The sequence below is a fragment of the Rhinolophus hipposideros genome (assembly GCF_964194185.1).
Source record: "Rhinolophus hipposideros genome assembly, chromosome: X".
In the NCBI taxonomy this organism is placed as follows: Eukaryota; Metazoa; Chordata; class Mammalia; order Chiroptera; family Rhinolophidae; genus Rhinolophus; species Rhinolophus hipposideros.
In genome coordinates, this window is record NC_138046.1 from 75,962,623 (window position 1) to 75,981,446 (window position 18,824).

The window sequence follows — 18,824 nt, forward strand, 5'->3', positions numbered from 1 at the left end:
AAAACAGCATGGTACTGGCATAAAAATAGACACATAGATCAATGTAACAGAATAGAAAGTCCAAAAATAAATCCATGCCTATATGCCAATCTAATCTACGACAATGGAAGCAAGAATGTACGATGGGGTAAATACAGTCTGTTCAATAAATGGTGCTGGGAAAGCTGGACAGACACATGCAAGAAAATGAAGCTGGACCACCTCCTTACACCATATACAAAAATAAATTCAAAATGGCTTAAAGACTTAAGTGTAAGATCTGAAACCATAAAATATCTTGAAGAAAATATGGGAAGAAACTTCATAGACATTAACCGGAGTAAGATTTTTACTGATATATCCCCTAGCGCGAGGGAAGTAAGAGAAAAAATAAACATGTGGGATTACATCAAACTAAAAAGTTTTTTCACAGCAAAGGAAACCATCAATAAAACAAAAAGGGATCCTACTGAATGGGAAAAGATATTTGCCAATGATATATCTGATAAGGATTAATATCACAAATCTATAAAAAACTCACTCAACTCAACTCCAAAAAAACAAACAACCCAATTAAAAAATGGGCAGAGGACTTGAGGAGACATTTTTCTAAAAAGCATATACAGAAGGCAAACAGACATATGAAGAAATGCTCAACCTCACTGACCATCAGAGAAATGCAAATAAAAACCACAATGAGATACCACCTCACCCCAGTCAAAATGGCTATCATCAATAAATCAACAAACAACAAATGCTGGCGTGGATGTGGAGAAAAGGGAACGCTAGTGCACTGTTGGTGGAATTGCAGATTGGTGCAGCCACTATGGAAAACAGTTTGGAGGTATATCAGATATCTGAAAATGGGACTACCCTATGATCCAGTAATTCCACTCCTAGGCATCTATCCAGAGAAATCCAAAACTCCAATTCAAAAATCTGTATGCACTCCTATGTTTATTGCAGCACTATACACAATAGCCAAGACATGGAAACAACTGAAATGCACATCGGTAGATGACTGGATTAAGAAGCTGTAGTACATTTATACAATGGAGTATTACACCGCCATAAAGAAGAAATCTTACCATTTGCAACAACATGAATGGATCTAGACAATATTATGTTAAGTGAAATAAGTCAGAAAGAGAAAGACAAGTACCATATGATCTCACTTATATGTGGAATCTAAAGAAATGAATAAGTGAATGAACTAATCAGAAACAGTTTTGGGGACAAAGAGGAAAAATTGAGAGTTGTTAGATGGGCGGGGAGGTGGGGATAAGGGGGAAGGTGAAGGGATTAGGAAACAGTTGGTAACCACAAGATGGCCTCAGGGTTTTTGAAAATTAATTTGGGTAACGTAATCAATATAGTTGTAAAGATTTTGTAGGGTATCCGATGGACACGTGTCTCATTTGGGAGACCACCTCAGGGATAGTGTAGGTGCCTGATCATGGCACTGTACACCAGAAGCTAAACAATAGTGAATGCCAACTATAATTTTATATATATAATGTGATGGCTCGGTGCGAGGTCGGAGGGATAATTTTATATATATAATGTGATGGCTTGGTGTGGGGGTAGGGGGGTCCAAAGTGTAAGGGATATAAATGATGAGCATCTAAGTATTACCTTGTCTTGTGCAACTGAAACTAACAAAAAAAAGTAAAAAAAAAAGAAACATTTAACTCAGAACTTCAGAACTCAATCAGATTGTAAAAACAGTGAGCATTGCTTGCAAATATTGTAAGGAGAATGAAAAACCCACAGTCTCTTGGGGCAAAACACTGTTATTAAGACATGCAAAAATGTCTCCTCAAGTCCTCTGCCCATTTTTTAATTGGGTTGTTTGTTTTTTTGGAGTTGAGTTGAGTAAGTTTTTTATAGATTTGTGATATTAGTCCCTTATCAGATATATCATTGGCAAATATCTTTTCCCATTCAGTAGGATCCCTTTTTGTTTTATTGATGGTTTCCTTTGCTGTGAAAAAACTTTTTAGTTTGATGTAATCCCACATGTTTATTTTTTCTCTTACTTCCCTCGCGCGAGGGGATATATCAGTGAAAATCTTACTCCGGGTAATGTCCATGAAGTTTCTCCCTATATTTTCTTCAAGACATTTTATGGTTTCAGATCTTACATTTAAGTCTTTAAGCCATTTTGAATTTATTTTTGTATATGGTGTGAGGAGGTGGTCCAGCTTCATTTTCTTGCACGTGTCTCTCCAGGTTTCCCAACAGCACTTGCTGAACAGACTGTCTTTACCCCATCGTACATTCTTGCTTCCATTGTCGTAGATTAGATGAGCATATAGGCATGGATTTACTTCTGGACTCTCTATTCTGTTCCATTGATCTATGTGTCTATTTTTATGCCAGTACCATGCTGTTTTGATTACTGTAGCCTTGTAGTTTGAAATCAAGTATCGTTATACCTCCCACTTTGTTCTTATTTCTCAAGATTGCTGAGGCTATCCGGGGTCTTTTATGGTCCCATATAAATTTCAGGATTATACGTTCTATTTCTGTGAAAAACGTCGTTGGTAGTTTGATAGGAATTGCATTGAATATGTATATTGCCTTAGGCAGTATGGACATTTTAACTATATTAATTCTTCCTATCCATGAACATGGAATGTGTTTCCATCTATTTATGTCTTCTTTCATTTCTTTCTTCAGTGTCGTATAATTTTCTGAGTACAGATATTTTACATCTTTGATTAGATTTATTCCCAGATACTTTATAGTCTTTGGAGCAATTGTAAATGGAATTGTTTTTTTAATTTCTCCTTCTGATATTTTATCATTGGTATATACAAATGCAACTGATTTCCGAATATTAATTTTATATCCTGCTACTTTACTAAATTCATCTATCAGTTGTAATAGTTTCTTGGTGGAGTGTTTAGGGTTTTCTATATATAGTATCATATCATCTGCATATAGTGATAATTTTACTTCCTCCTTACCAATTTGGATGCCTTTTATTTCTTTCTCTTGTCTGATTGCTGTGGCTAGAACTTACAGCACTATGTTGAATAGAAGTGGAGAAAGTGGGCAACCTTGTCTTGTTCCTGATCTTAGGGGGAATGGTTTTAGCTTTTCCCCATTGAGTATGATGTTAGCTGTGGGTTTGTCATATATGGCCTTTATTATGTTAAGATATGATCTGAGGAGACATTTTTCTAAAAAGGACATACAGAAGGCAAGAAGACATATGAAGAAATGCTCAACCTCACTAACCATCAGAGAAATGCAAATAAAAACCACAATGAGATACCACCTCACCCCAGTCAAAATGGCTATCATCAATAAATCAACAAACAACAAATGCTGGCGTGGATGTGGAGAAAAGGGAACGCTAGTGCACTGTTGGTGGGATTGCAGATTAGTGCAGCCACTATGGAAAACAGTATGGAGGTATCTCAGGAATCTGAAGATAGAACTATCCTATGATCCAGTAATTCCACTCCTAGGCATCTACCCGGAGAAATCCAAAACTCCAATTCAAAATCTGTATGCACTCCTATGTTTATTGCAGCACTTTACACAATAGCCAAGATATGGAAACAACCGACATGCCCATCGGTCGATGACTGGATTAAGAAGCTGTGGTACATTTATACAATGGAGTATTACGCAGCCATAAAGAAAAAAGAAATCTTATCATTTGCAACAACATGGATGGATCTAGAGAACATTATGTTAAGTGAAATAAGTCAGAAAGAGAAAGACAAGTACCATATGATCTCACTTATATGCGGAATCTAATGAAAAGAATATGTGTATGAACTAATCAGAAACAGTTTTGGGGACACAAAAACCGAGAGTTGTTAGATGGGCGGGGGGGAGGGGGTTGGGGATGGGGGGGAAGGGTGAAGGGATTTGGAGGCGGCTGGTGACCACAGGATGGCCTCAGGGTTTTTTGAGAATTACTTTGGGGAACTTATTCAATAGTGTTTGGGGATTTTGTTGGGTGTCCGATGGACATGTGTCCTGTTTGGGAGACCACCTCAGGGATGCTGTGGATGCCTGGTCATGGCCTTGTACACCAGAGACTGGACATTAATGAATGCCAACTATAATTTTATGTGTATAATGTGATGGCTCGGTGTGAGGTCGGGGTTGTGGTGGATGGGGGGAGAGGGGTTCACGGTGTGAGGGATGTAAAAATAAAATTAAAACAAAAACTTTTATGTTATTAATGAAGAAATTTATGTTATTAATCCCAATAAATTTAATATAAATAATAAAGAAAAAAAAAGACATGCAATGGATTGTCTAAACCCAGGGGTCCTGTGCTAGGAAGAGGAGGTTCCACAGCATCTGGCAGTGAAAATCAGCGAAGACTCTGTTTGCCCTTCCTGTTGGGCACCCAGGTAACCCAGACACCCTCTTGTAGAGCCAGCACACAGACTCACTCTGTTGCAGGCACTAACCTGTTCACTGGTGGAGAAGTGGTGGCTCAGGAAGCCCAGAGACAGGTGGGGAAGGACTGACTGTGTGGCTTCAGCATGGGAGCTGGAGGGACAAGAGCCATTGTTGTCCTTGTGTGGAACCTAACACATGTGTGGCCTACAGTAGAGCACCATCTTTTCAGTACTAAGCCCTCCCACAAAGGGCAAAATCTGGGGTCACATTGGTCTGGTAGAATGCCCACGTGTGCACTGCCTTGGTAACGCCTTGGGTTCCTGCTCTCTGCATAGCTGGTGCTACACCTCCGGGGAAACTCTTGAATGCTGGGCTGCTGACCCTGTCCCATAGGTGGTGGAAGTCTGATTAAAGTGGGAAGATAGTCCAAAAAACACTTGCTGGTGGGTGGAAACCCAAGACCTGCACCACAGTGTCTCTTTGGCAGCTCTCAGGAACCTGCAGGCCTTAAATGGGTGGTGGCAGGCCTGAGATGGGCAGTGACTGGCTGTAGCATTCTCCGGGCGTTTTTGCAGGGTGGTCGCGGGCCCAGCACCAGTGCATGAGCTGAGATTGCATTGACTTTGTAGAAGCCACCAACCATGGTCTTCATCTCCCAGGAAACCGACCAGGCACAACTAGAGCTGCATTGCCAGGGGCACTCAGGGCACCTGGGTGGCCAGCCCCACGCCACAGACTGTGGAGGCCTTTTACAGCAGTGGACGATTTGTGACAACCTAGAGAGATTTTGGTGGTGGACAGTAACAGAAAAATTGCACTGCAGCCACTTTGGGGTTGCTCTTGGAAATTTGCAAGCCTGAGGTGGTGGCTGATTGTGTTGTTCTAAGGGCAGTGCACAAAGTGGTCACAGGCCAGGCATTGTCCCAAGGTGAACGGTGGCTGGTCATGGTGTTCTCAGGGTGCTATACAAAGTGGTCACAGGCTGGGCAGTGGCATAAGAACTGAATCTGCATTAACTTTGTAAAAACCACGACCTATGTCTCGTGCCTCCCTGGTACTCAATCGAGCCCAGCTAATCCTGCATCACTGAGGGCACTCTCAACACCAGGTCAACCAGCCTGGCCTGAGGACATAAGGAGGCTTTTTTAATGGCTGGGCCTTGGGGGCAGCTGGTGGATGGCAATAAGCCTTGGGGGCCATGAGCCGTTTCCTAAGCTGCCTCAGGCCCACTACTGGTGGAATCCAGCTTTGGTTCATGGTAAGGACACCCCCACATGCCTCCTGGTACACTGCTGGCAGCAGCCAATCACATATAGCATTGTGGCTCCCACCAGGTAGATGCAGGCCGGAAACAGGCAAGGGTGAAATTGGCCTGCACGAGAGCCCATCCCAAGAGACACCAGAAACAACACAACCAGAGGCCAGCTTCAGACCACATCAGAGCACCACCTCGTTAGCCCCACAAGCAGTACACCCAAAGGGGAGGTGGGTTCTCAACAGCCACAAGAACCCAGGGGTGGGGCAAAGCCTCCTCTGAGGGGTCAGTCCCCACACAGCTCATACACTGGGCATAGCCAATCTTCAGTCAGTCAGCCTGGGAGTCAATCCCACCCATTGACATGCCAAAAGCAATCAATGCTCAAATACAGCAGGACAATACACACAACACATTCAAAGGATACTCCCAGAACAAACACACAGGAGATCAGGGAGACTGCGCCATTGGACCATACAGAACACCTACTACATAAGGACACCCAAATCTGCTAATGATACAGATGGAAGCAGAGAGACTTGAGAGTTTGAAGAAATGAAAGAACTCTACAACAACTATCCGACTCCATCAGAAAGAGCAATATAATAATGGGTATACCGGAAGGAGAAACGAGGGAGAAGGGCAGAGTCAATTCAAACAAATAGTCAAGAACTTCCCAAACCTATGGAAAAAACTGGATCCTCGAACCCAAGAAGCAAACAGAACAAATAACTATCTCAGTCCTAAAAGGCATTCTGCAGGGCACATTACATTGAAGCTGTAAAAAATTAATGACAAAAAGAATTCTCAAGGCAGCCAGGGAAAAGAAGGCTGTAACCTACAAAGTAAAGCCCATTATATTATCATCAAACTTTTCAGCACAAACTCTACAAACCAGGAGTGAGTGGAATCAAACATTCAGATTTGTGTTTTCAATGTAACTCATTCTTTCTTCCATCTGGCCAGCTCTATTTCCTAAACTGGCTATTTCAGTCTTCATTTCTTTTATTCAGTTCTTTAGCTCCATTATTTGTTTGGTTCTTTTGTAAAATTTCAATCTCTTTGGTAAAATCTTCATTTTATCCATTGATTTTAATTCTGAGTTCACTAAACTGCCTATCTCAGTTTTCTTGCATCTCATTGAGTATTTTCAGAACTGCAATCTTGAATTCTGTCATTTAAGTCACATATTTTCGTGTTTTAAAGTTCATTTTCTGGAGATTTTTCATTTTCTTTCTGAGCTGCCTTGTTACCTTGGTTATTCACAGAAAATAATGAATTATTTCTCTTCCTGGGCATCTACTGGAGTGGATTCTACAGCAGGTTGATATGAAGAGGTCTTTCTTTTGCTTTCCAGTAGGTGACCCTGGAGCATTTTAATTTATCTTGTGCTGTTCTGGCTTATCATGGGATGGGAGATTTCCTGGGGAGCTGGGCTTCTCCTCTGTGGCCAGGTTGCCACTGTCTCAGGGCATCACTCTCATGGGAGGATGTGCCAGGCGATGGCGTTCTGTGCCTCTGAAATCCCAATGATGCCCCTGCTGCGATCAGCCAGGAAATGTGCTGGTGGGGTGGGCTGGAAGAGGGGGTAGTCTTTTGTGTGTGTCTGCTCTCCTCCAAGCAATGATTGCCAGACCACCACTGTCTTGCCCCTATAGTTCCCTCCCTCACTGCCATTAGCTGCACTGTGTGTCTGCAACTCAGGAACTACCTCTCTAGTTCTTAGGGTAGTAGATATTCTGCTCTTTAATCCAACATTGCTACCATTTTTTTTTCCTCTGTGGTCCACTACTAACACTGGGACGGTGTGGGGGAGGCAAGCTCTCAGAGGATGAGGGGAGGTGGCCAGGCTCCGTGGCTTTATTTTCTTCCTGGCAATGATGGTTTAAACTGCAGTTCTTATACTTCCGTATTCAGTCTTTGCCCCCAGGTCTCTGCCCTGATCACTGGGTTCAGCTGTATTATACGCTGATCACTCAGGCAGGATTGCTGGTGCCACAGAAAGGGCACCCACAATCTCAATCCTCCCCTCTCCCTGGATCACAGTGAGCTCTGGACTACAGGCTGCATCCAGTGCCCCTGTCTGCAATTCCCCCTTTCTGCCTCCCCTCTTTACCCCGATTTGCTTACCTTCAGATGTTTCAATAGGCGTATCTCTCAGATGTGTTTGTGTGTTGCATAGAGAATACTTTGTTGAATTACAGCTGTTCGATTTGTTGTAATTTCGAGGGGAGATTTCAAGGAGCACCTCTCACACCATAATGTTTGTGACATCCCATCTGATTGTTTTTTCTGATGTTGAATTGTAGTGTTCTTCATCTATTTTTGATATTAGCCCTTTATCGTATGTATCATTTAAAATTATCTTCTCTCATTCAGTAGATAGTACTTTCATTTTGTTGATGGTTTTCTTTGCTGTGCAAAAGCATTTTAGTTTTGATATATCCCCATTTGTTTTTATTTTTGTTGCCCTTACCAAAGGAAACATATCCAAAAAAATGTTGCTAAGATGATGTCAAAGAGATTACTGCCTATTTCATCTACAAGTTTTACAGTGTCAAGTTTTACATCGAAATCTTAAATCCATTTTTAGTTTATTTTTATATATTCAGAGTGATCTAGTTTTCTGTTTGTTCGTTTGTTTGTTTTGTTTTTTTTTTGCATGTATCTGTCTAGTTTTCCCTAACACCATTCATTGAAGATACTGTCTCTTTTTAATTTTATATGCCTGCCTCTTTGGTTGTAGATTAATTGGCCATATCAGGATGGCTTTGTTTCTAGGCTCTCTCCTCGTCCATCGATCTATGTGTCTGCTTTTATGCCAGTACCATACTGTTTTGATTAGTATAGCTTTGCAGTATAGTTTGAAATCAGAGCACATGATACCTCCAACATTGTTCTTCTTTCTCAAGATTGCTTTGGCTATTTGGGGACTTTCGTGATTCTACAAAAATTATAGGATTCTTTATTTTAGTTCTGTGAAAAATGCCATTGGTATTTTGATAGGTATTGCATTGAATCTATAGGCTGCTTTGGGTATTTTTATAATGATTCTTTCAGTTCATGAGCATGGTATATCTTTCCATTTATTTCTGTTGCCTTCAATTTTTTACCAATGTTGTGAAGTTTTCAGAATATAGGTCTTTTGCATCGTTAGTAAAATTTATTCCTAGATATTTAGTTCTTTTTGATGCAAATGTAAGTGCTATTGTTTTCTTAATCTCTTCCCGATAATTTGTTATTTGTTTATAGAACATGACATATTTCTGAATATTAATTTGTTTATCCTGTAACTTTACTAAATTCCTTTATTCTAATAGTTACTTTACTGAAGTCCTTAGGATTTTGTATATATAATGTCATCTGTAAATACTAACTTTTACTTCCTCCTTTCCAATTTGGGTGTCTTTTATTTCTTTTTCTTATCTGATTGCTGGGACTCAGACTTCCAATACTATGTTTTATAATAGTGATGAGAGTTGGCATCCTTGTCTTCTTCCTGACCTTAGAGGAAATGTTTCCAGCAATGCACCATTGAATATGATGTTAGCTGTGGGTTTGCAATATATGGCCTTTATGTTGAGGTATGTTCCCTCTATACCCATTTTGTTGAGAGTTTTTATCATAAATAGATGCTGAATTTTGTTGAATATTTTTCTGCATCTATATGATTTTTTATTCTTCATTTTTGGGAATGTGGTTTAACTAGTTTGAACTAGACTTGCATCCCTGGAATAAATACCACTTGACTATAATGTATGGTCCTTCTAATGTACTGTTGAATTCAGTTATTCAGTTGGCTGTTAATTAACTTGTGAATTAACTTGTTAATAACATGTAATTACTTGTAAATAACATGTTAATTAACTTGTGAATATTGAACTATCCTTGCATCCCTGGAATAAATACCACTTGATTGTAATGTATGGTCCTTCTAATGTACTTTGAATTCAGTTTGCTAATATTTTACTAAGGACTTTTACATCTATGTTTACCAGGGTTATTGGCCTGTGATTTTCTTTTTTGTAGTGTCTTTGTCTGGTTTTGGTATCAAGATAACACTGGCCTAGTAGAATGAACTTGGCAGCATTCCTTCATCTTCAATTTTTTAGAATAGTTTGATAAGGTATTAATTCTTCCTCAAATGTTTGGTAGAAATCACCTGTAAATTTGTCTCATCCTGGACTTTTGTGTTTGGGAAGTTTTAAAATTACTAATTCAATTTTATTAGTAGTAATTTATCTGTTCAAATTTTTTTGTTTCTTCTTAATTCAGTTTTGGAACATTGTATGTTGCTAGGAATTTTTCCATTTTTTCCAACTTGCCCAATTTGTTGGCAAATTGTTTATAGTATTCTTTTATGACCTTTATATTTCTGTGTTATCAGCGGTAACTTTGCTTCTTTCTTTTCTGATTTTTATTTTATTTCTTTGGGCCTTCTCTCTTTTTTTCTTGACAAGTTTGGCTAATGTTCTGTCAATTTTGTTTATTTTTTCAAAGAATTAGCTTCTAGTTTCATTGATCTTTTCTATTTTCTGGTCTCTTTTTCATTTCTTTCCTCCCATTGTTCGAGACAGGTCAAGGGCCACTTGGGAGGGGTTCTGGCTAGGATAGGCACGTAGGGTAGGCTGTGTCCTCAAGGGAATGGTGGAGCACTCTAGCACTCACCCTAAAATGTCAGTTTATCTCCTTTATGGCCCAGGTGCTTTTCAAACTGCTTCCTCTGCGCTAGGACTTGAAGCAAGTGAATTAAGGCTTGAGCCCTTTAATTGTGGAGTCTCAGTTAACTACAGCACTTTGGCTTTCCTAGATGTAAGCCCTGCTGGTTTTCAAAGCCAGGTATTATGGGAGCTCCTCTTCTTGGTGTAGGTATCCTGGGCTGGAGAGCCCAAAAGTAGTGCTCAGACCCCTCACTCCTTAGGATGGACCTCCATAGTTCTGATATTTCTCCTTCCTGTAAGTTTTCACACTGTGGTTATGGGTCCTGACTGAACCATGTCTCTGTCCATCCTACCCATCTTGATGTGACTTTTTCTTTACATCTTTAGTTTTAGAAAATCTGTTCTGCTAGTATTCAGGTTTTTCTCAGAAATACTTATTCTATATGTAGTTGTAGTTTTGGCATGTCTGTTGGAGACGGCGAGCTCAGGATCTTCTGACTTCACCATCTTGACACCCCTCATCCTGGTTATTTGATTTTTGACAAGGATGCCAGGACAATTCAATAAGGAAAGAATGTTCTGTTCAGCAAGTGATGCTTAGAAAAGTAACCCTGGTAAACATAGATGTAAAAATCCTCAGTAAAATATTAGCAAACTGAATTCAACAGTACATTAGAAGGACCATACATTATAGTCAAGTGGTATTTATTCCAGGGATGCAAGTCTAGTTCAATATTCACTAGTTAAACCACATTCCCAAAAATGAAGAATAAAAATCATATAGATGCAGAAAAATATTCGACAAAATTCAGCATCTATTTATGATAAAAACTCTCAACAAAATGGGTATAGAGGGAACATACCTCAACATAAAGGCCATATATTGCAAACCCACAGCTAACATCATATTCAATGGTGCATTGCTGGAAACATTTCCTCTAAGGTCAGGAAGAAGACAAGGATGCCAACTCTCATCACTATTATAAAACATAGTATTGGAAGTCTGAGTCCCAGCAATCAGATAAGAAAAAGAAATAAAAGACATCCAAATTGGAAAGGAAGAAGTAAAACTGTTAGTATTTACAGATGACATTATACATACAAAATCCTAAGGACTCCAGTAAAGAGAAACTATTAGAACTAATAAAGGAATTTAGTAAAGTTACAGGATAAAAAATTAGTATTCAGAAATATGTCATGTTTTATACACAAATTACAATTTATCCGGAAGAGATTAAGAAAACAATAGCATTTACATTTAAAAAATGAAGTTGAATCCCTAATGCATATCATACACAAAAAGTAATTCAAAACAGATCACAGATCTAAGTGTCTGAAGTATAACTATAAAACTATGAGAGGGAAACAGGAGTAAATATTTATGACCATGGATTATGTAATGTTTTCTTAGATATGACAACAAAAGCACAAGTAACAATTGAAAAAATAGACAAATTGGATTTCATCAAAATTAAGAACTTTTGTATTTCAAAAACACCCTCAAAAAATAAAAAGACAATTCATGGAATGGGAGAACATGTTTGCAAATCACATATCTGATAAGACTTGTATTCTGAGTATATAAAGAACACTTACAAATCAACAATAAAAAGACAACTCAATTGTAAAATGGATAGAAACAGAAAGAAAAAATGGATAGGGTGTTTAAATGGATATCTTTACGAAAAAGATATACAAATAATCATAATTACATGAAAAGATGCTCAACATATTTTGTCATCAGGGAAATGTAAATCACAATTATAACGAGATACTAATTTATAGCCACTAGAATGGCTATATTCAAAAGGACAAATAATAACAACTGTTGGCCAGAAAATGGAGAATTTGGAACCCTTTAATACTGCTAGTGGGAATGTAAAACAGTGCAGCACCTTTGTAAAAGTTTGGCATATCCTCAGATTGTTAAACATACAACTATCACATGACCTACTCTTGTATATACAGTCAAAACACCTAAAAACACTTGTTCAAACAACAACAACAGTTGTGCATGAATATTCATAGCGGCATTATACATAACAGCCCAAAAGTGAAAAAAAAACAACTGTCTATTAACTAATTAATAATAACAAATATGGCTATCTCCATACAATGGAGTATTATTCAATCATAAAAAATGAAATACGGATGAATACAACATGGATGAAGCTTAAAAACATGGTGCCAGCCAGTCACAAAAGACCATATATTATATGATTCTATTTATATGAAATGTTCAGAAGTAAATCCATAGTGACAGAAAGTAAATTAGTGGTTGTAGAGGGCTAAGGGAGTGGGAGGTGGGGAGTGACTGCTAATGGATACATAGTTTATTTGTTGAGTGATAAAATGTTCTAAACTTAAATTGTGATGGTTGCATAACTCAAAGTATACTAAAAATCATTGAATTGTATACTTTAAGTGAGGCAATTTTATGGTATTTGAATTATAGATCAAAGAAGATGTTAAGGAAATCATGGTAGATGATAATTATGTAAACTGTATGGTTGCTATTTAGTGGAAATTCAAAATTTTGTTTGATTAATAAAGGAAGGAGATGACATAATATTCACAGACAAGGTTAGCAAGGTGGGGGAAGAAAACCAGAAAGTCCAAATTAATCAAATATGAATGTCTCTTAATCAGTTTTATTGGAATTCTTCAAAAGAAAATAAATGCCTATTTATTTTACATAGGAAATAAATAAAATCAATGTCAATCTGTCTACATTTTCATCATCCAAAATCCATGTGAAACTCTCTTTTTCCTTTTGCTGAATTAATGGATTTAATTCGACTCTGTATTTAGACTTACCCAAGCAAGTAATTAACAATTTCCGTTTCAAAATTCTGTTTCTCCAGATACTCAGATTCCCAAATAAGTGCTGACATTTAAAAATTTGCATTCTTTACTGAAAATGGAAATCTTCCTGAAGGTCATATATTCTTAAGGGCAAATCAGCTCTAAAATAGAAAATAACAAATTATGATTTAAAACTGAAAGATGTTAAAAGTAATATAACAAGTAGCAATAGTTATATTTTCCAGGCAAATTTTGTGAAAATTCTTTATAAAACTCACCTTAATAATCAGAATTTCACTTGTTTTTCTTGTATCTACCGGATATAGTACTCAGTTGAAAAAATGAAAGATTTCAATTTAGGAAGACTCAATCTGAACTTTTACTTTTAGTTTACATATATGCTATTTGTAAGGTACAGTTTAGTATATATAAACATCTCAAAAAGGTTATCTATTTTTGAAGATTGTTTTTAATAGTGTTAACTTATTTGATACTAAAATAAAAGTAAAAATGTCCACATAGAATATTGCAAGCAGAATCATCTGCATTTAATAAAGCTCAGAAAAATATTGACCAATTTTTTAAACACTTTCCAGAATCTATTACAAAGCACACTGTTTTTTCTAGAGTTCTCCATAGCATATTTTTGTATACAAAACAATGGAATAGTTCTTTATTTGGCTCCAGTATGTATCGCAAAATTCAAGACCCTAAAAAAGAAATTTAGAAATTGCATTCAAATTGTTTTCTTTGTTATTATCTCTTTTATCCTTCCCCAAACTCTAAATATATATATAATCTAAAAGTACTATTGCGCTATTTAGAAACTCCAGGAATACATAAATTATATTTCTAAAAATACTGAGTTTATTTTAAAGCATCACATCAACTTTGAATCCCAGTAAACAAAGCCATGTTTTCATTATATGTTGATTTTGGCAAAGAGTACAGACTTGAGTACATCAAATGATATGACGATATAATTTAAAGTAAAGGGTGTTTGATTTTAGTAATAAATTAGTGTGGAACTAAAGTACAATATGTGTATCTCCTGGGTAAGTGATTTAGGCCATGATGTTTCTTGTCTTCTTAGAATTTTTTTTTAAATTAACATTTTAAAAATGAACACTTTTATCTGATACTCATGCTATTCATTGGAATACAGGTATAGAAAATATTCTCTCTGCTTAATGTATGCACATATTATATGCCCATGCTAAAATAAAAAGGTCAAATATCTAGTGACAGTGGCATTTGTAGTCACAACTTGTTTTAAAAGGGGGAAACCACAAAGATATTTTTAGCAAACAGCCCCTCAAAAACACTCTTGGGCAATAAATGCTGACCTATTTTACAACAGTTAATTAAAAGTCTAAGCTCTTTGCAAAAGGAAGACACTTTAAACATATATAACATCCCATTTCCATAACATACATATGCATATTTCACTGGGGCAAACAATTTAGAAACAGGATTGCATCATAGCTTAAGCAAGGAACTTGTCAACGGAATGCATCTGTCTTTTTATTGTGGGTGGTCATCTGTTCTGATCACTGAAATACGCAGTGAAAGACTATCTTTAGAAGCCTAGAAAACCTGTGGTTCAGTACATAGAAGTTTCAACTACAAAACAATGGGAATGTTATAATTACCATAGGAAACTACAATGTCTAACGTACCATAAACATTACCTGCATCTATTTTTTAGTCACAATAACATCACATCAAAAAGGTACATGTTTTTGTTCACTAAAATTAATGAGGCAATTTGGGAACATGAGACAGATTCTTTCTCTCTCCTTTTTAAATTCCTCAATGTAGAGCTACAGATATACTTAAGCTGAAATAATAATACCAACAGAAGGCATAAGTGTTTGCTTTTTAAAACTCATTAAAGCATATAAAATGCCTTGGCAGATAACAAAATTATTCCATGATATCTACTTAAAATTTTATGTTCACCCTCCATTTTCCTCATCACAACATTCACATTTAATTATGTATTCATTTTGATTGTTTGCATGCGAAAACACCAACTAATCTATTATTTCAACATTAAGCCTATTTCTTTTGAAGCCAAGATAACTTTGCTATTTTATAAAAACAATGGAGACTCCTTTTCCAGGAAGCTTAAGGTAGATTGTTTAAGGTTCATGCTTGCTGCTTTGCCTGAGCTTCTGCTTCCTGAAATGAAAAACAAACAAAACAGATAGATTTAAATATTTTAAGCAGACATCCATGTGTATTTTGGTTGGACTACAATTGCTCAAATTATGAAGAATAGTCAAAAGCATTTATTGGTCCTCAGAAAAGACTTTCCTACCTGGGATGTGAATCATCCCCTTTGTCCAGCGTATCCATGCTCTGTACTAAACCTACTTAGTAGTCACTTAGTAGCTGTCTTGGTTATCAGATCAAATGCTACGGTGTTGCAGTGCTTGTGTTCAAGTAATCCGTATTTTATTTAATAACGGCCCCAAAACTCAAGTGTAGGGATGCCAACAATTCAGATACGCCAAAGAGAAGTTGTAAAGTGCTTCCTTTAACTGAAAAAGTGCGTATAGTACAGTAAGATACTTTTAGAGAGATAGACCACATTCATATAACTTTTATTACAGTATGCAATCGTTAAAAGTTAGGATATTCTCTGTATTTGCCAAACATCAATGTCAAGTCAATGCTTGACATTCAAAAAACACTTGTTGAATGAACAAATGAATAAATGACTCCTACATTTAATTGAAAGAGAGGGAGTCATAGTCACAGAAAACAGACTATCCTTCCTTTCATACTTCCTATAATCTGCACTGAAATCAATAAATTAATTTGGGTTTTACTAACTTTTTAAACATAAATGCCTTACCTAACATTTCTTATGATTTGTTAGTTATAGAAAGCCTAAAATAAGACATTTTATTCATGAGAAAAGAAAGTTTGACAAGGAAACAGAATTTTGCAGTGACTTAGATGACAATGCTAGCAACTGGTATCTAGTGAAAATACGAATAATAACACAGGTTTTCAAAATTGGACAAGGGGCTGGAGTTCAAAGTATCTGTTTAACACAAAATCAGTTGCAAATAGCAAAATATAAAATGATAGAGCAGGGGACATACATTCAGATTAAGCCAACCTGTGTAGACAAGACCTACAGTAAAAGGCAAAGAAATATTTATAGTCCATAGCTTTGAGACAATTCATTATATAGGCAATTTAATTTTTGATTATTTTTATATGGGCTCCATGAGAACACTGCGACTTGCAAAATTAATTTGTCGTTGGCAGAGAAAAAGCCCCAAATTTATTTATTTATTTAAACTTTTATTTATTTTACGTGTGCTTTTCCAGGACCCATCAGTTCCAAGTCAAGTAGTTGTTTCAATCTAGTTTTGGAGCGCGCAGCTCACAGTGTCCCATGAGGGGATCAAACCGACAACCTTGTTAAGAGCACCATGCTCTAACCAACTCAGCTAACTGGTAGTCCCAAAAGACCCAAATTTAGCCGCAATTTAGTGACCACTTTTGAAACTCAAATGCTCTTAGTTAATCTGAATGGACGATTCCAGCATTTGACTCACAAAAAGACAATAATAGATGCTGCCAAGAAGCGATGTAGAACTGTGAATGACAGCTGGAATAATGCAGTCTTTAAAACTGCTAAGCACTTATTTGTGAATGGGTCAATGAGAAACTGCTGCCTTAGGCAGCTTGATGGGGTAGTAATCCTACCTTCCTCCTACTCATATATTTGTATATTTGATTATGCACATCTGTCTGCACTACTAGGGATTAAGTGTATGCAGATAAGGAACATTTCCATTCACTGTGTTGCATGGCTTTTGGCTTAATTTGAGTCTTAATAAATGTGGAAATCTTACTGATTAAAGAACTCTGCAGCAATAAAATGGCCTATAAAGCAGGAAAATCATACCTTTGAACCAGGAGGGGCTGTCAAGCCTAAAAAGGCATACACTGCATTATTTTCTCTGGCTTCAAAGAAGGCATCATAGTCCTTGGTGAAAAGAAGGCAAGAAGATTTAGTAACATGCAACCAAAAATAAATAAAAACCAATTCCCACTAGAAGAAGGTCCACAATGGAGGAATAGGTAAACACTATATCTGCCATTTCCCATGACACCATGAAAATTACAACTAAATTACAGAACATTCAACCTCGAAAATCATCTGAAGACTAGCTGAAGAGAACTCCTACAACTAAGGATATAAAGAAGAGGCCACATCAAGACCAGTAGGAGGGGCAGAGACACGAAAAGGTCTGATCCCAAACCCACAGGTAGTGCTTGAGCACTAGGAGGGACACCTAGGGGCTGGAGGTCCCCACTGAAGAGTGAGGGATCCCAGCCTCACATTGGGCTCCCAAGCCCAGAGGTCCTATGCCAGGAAAAAGAGTCCCACAACATCTTGCAGTGAAAATCAGACATAATTCTGTCTGTACATCCCAGTGAGGAAGAAGGTGGCTTGAAATCCAGACATCCCCTTAAAGGGCCCACGCACAGGCTTGCTCAGTTGCAAGCACTCACCCTGGGCTCCAGCAGAAGGGTGGAAAATTGAGAGGTGCCAGAGACATACAGGAAAAGACTGAGTTGTGTAGCTTCAGGGCAAGGGCCAGAAAGATAGCTGCCATTATTCCTGTGTGGAGCCTGACTCACATGTAGCCTACAGGAGGGAGCCATCTTTCCAGTGTTGAACCCATACCCACAGGGCTAAATCAGGGACTGCATTGGTCTGGCAAAATCCACACGTGCGCATACCATTTTGGTGACTGCCTGGAATCCCAACCAGCCCAGCTAGTGTGGCACTGACTGGGGTACTCTCAATTCCTGGGTAGCCAGTCCTGCCCCACAAGCAACTGGAGGCTTATACAGCAGCAGACGGCCCACAGAGGCCTAGGAAACTTTCAGTGGGGGGGGCAATCACCAACAGCATGTGCCTGCAACCTTTCTGGATGGCTCTCAGGGATCTGGGGGCTGAAAGCAAGTGGTGGCTGGCCCCTGGTGTTTTCGGGGCATATATTGGAGTGCCCATAGGCTCAGCACTGGTGCAATGACTCAATCTGCATTAACTGTAAAAACCACCAGCCACACCCTATGAATCCCTGGGACCCCATCCCGCACAGTTAGTGCAGTATTCACAAGGGCACTCTCCGTTCCTAGGCAGCCAGTCCTGCCCCACAAGCTGATGGAAGCTTCTACAACAGTGGATGGTCCACAGCCTGGGAAACTTTCGGTGGCAGACAGTCAGCCCCAGCTCATGTTGCAATATTTCTTGGGTGACACAAGGGATCTGTAGGCCTGAGGCAAACGACAGCTGGCTGCAGTATTCTCGGGGCATTTTTCAGAGTGGCCATAGGAGCAAAACTGGTACAAGAACTGAATGTGCATTAACTTTGTGGAAACCATTGGCCACACCCCATGAATTCCTGGAGCCTTGACCCACATAATTCAGGTGGCATCACTGGAGTCACTGTTAACATGATCAAAGAACCCAGCCAACACACAACAGGAGGCTCTTTCAGTGGCTGAGCATTATGGGCAGCCAGCAGGCGGCAACAGGCCTAGGGAGCCTTGGCCCTTTTGTTAAGCTGCCCCAGGCCTCAGTTGACAGTGAAGCCACCCCACAAGAAGCCAGTTCAAACAGAGGAGACAACCAATTGCATATATTTGTTTAGATCCATATATTTATTTATTTACCAGATAGCCCAAGGCCGATCACAAGCAAGATTGAAATG

General features: G+C 38.2%; 1 protein-coding gene across 3 annotated transcripts in view; it reads right to left on the reverse strand.

Annotated features, from left to right (window-relative positions):
* SH3BGRL (SH3 domain binding glutamate rich protein like) overlaps positions 1-18,824 on the reverse strand; it is a 134,604-nt gene that overhangs the window by 9,330 nt on the left and 106,450 nt on the right. Inside the window, exons 3-5 of one of the 3 annotated variants that reach the window (XR_013992962.1) lie at positions 17,006-17,086; positions 13,353-15,258; positions 13,087-13,235 (exon numbers count right to left, since the gene is read on the reverse strand). Coding sequence is in view for 1 of the 3 variants with exons in the window: in XM_081042903.1 (XP_080899029.1) it covers positions 15,226-15,258; positions 17,006-17,086 (114 nt within the window). In the remaining 2 variants the exon portion in view is untranslated. Of the gene's footprint in view, positions 1-11,733; positions 15,259-17,005; positions 17,087-18,824 lie in introns of those variants that run through there. The other 2 variants (XR_013992963.1, XM_081042903.1) reach the window with 2 other exon arrangements.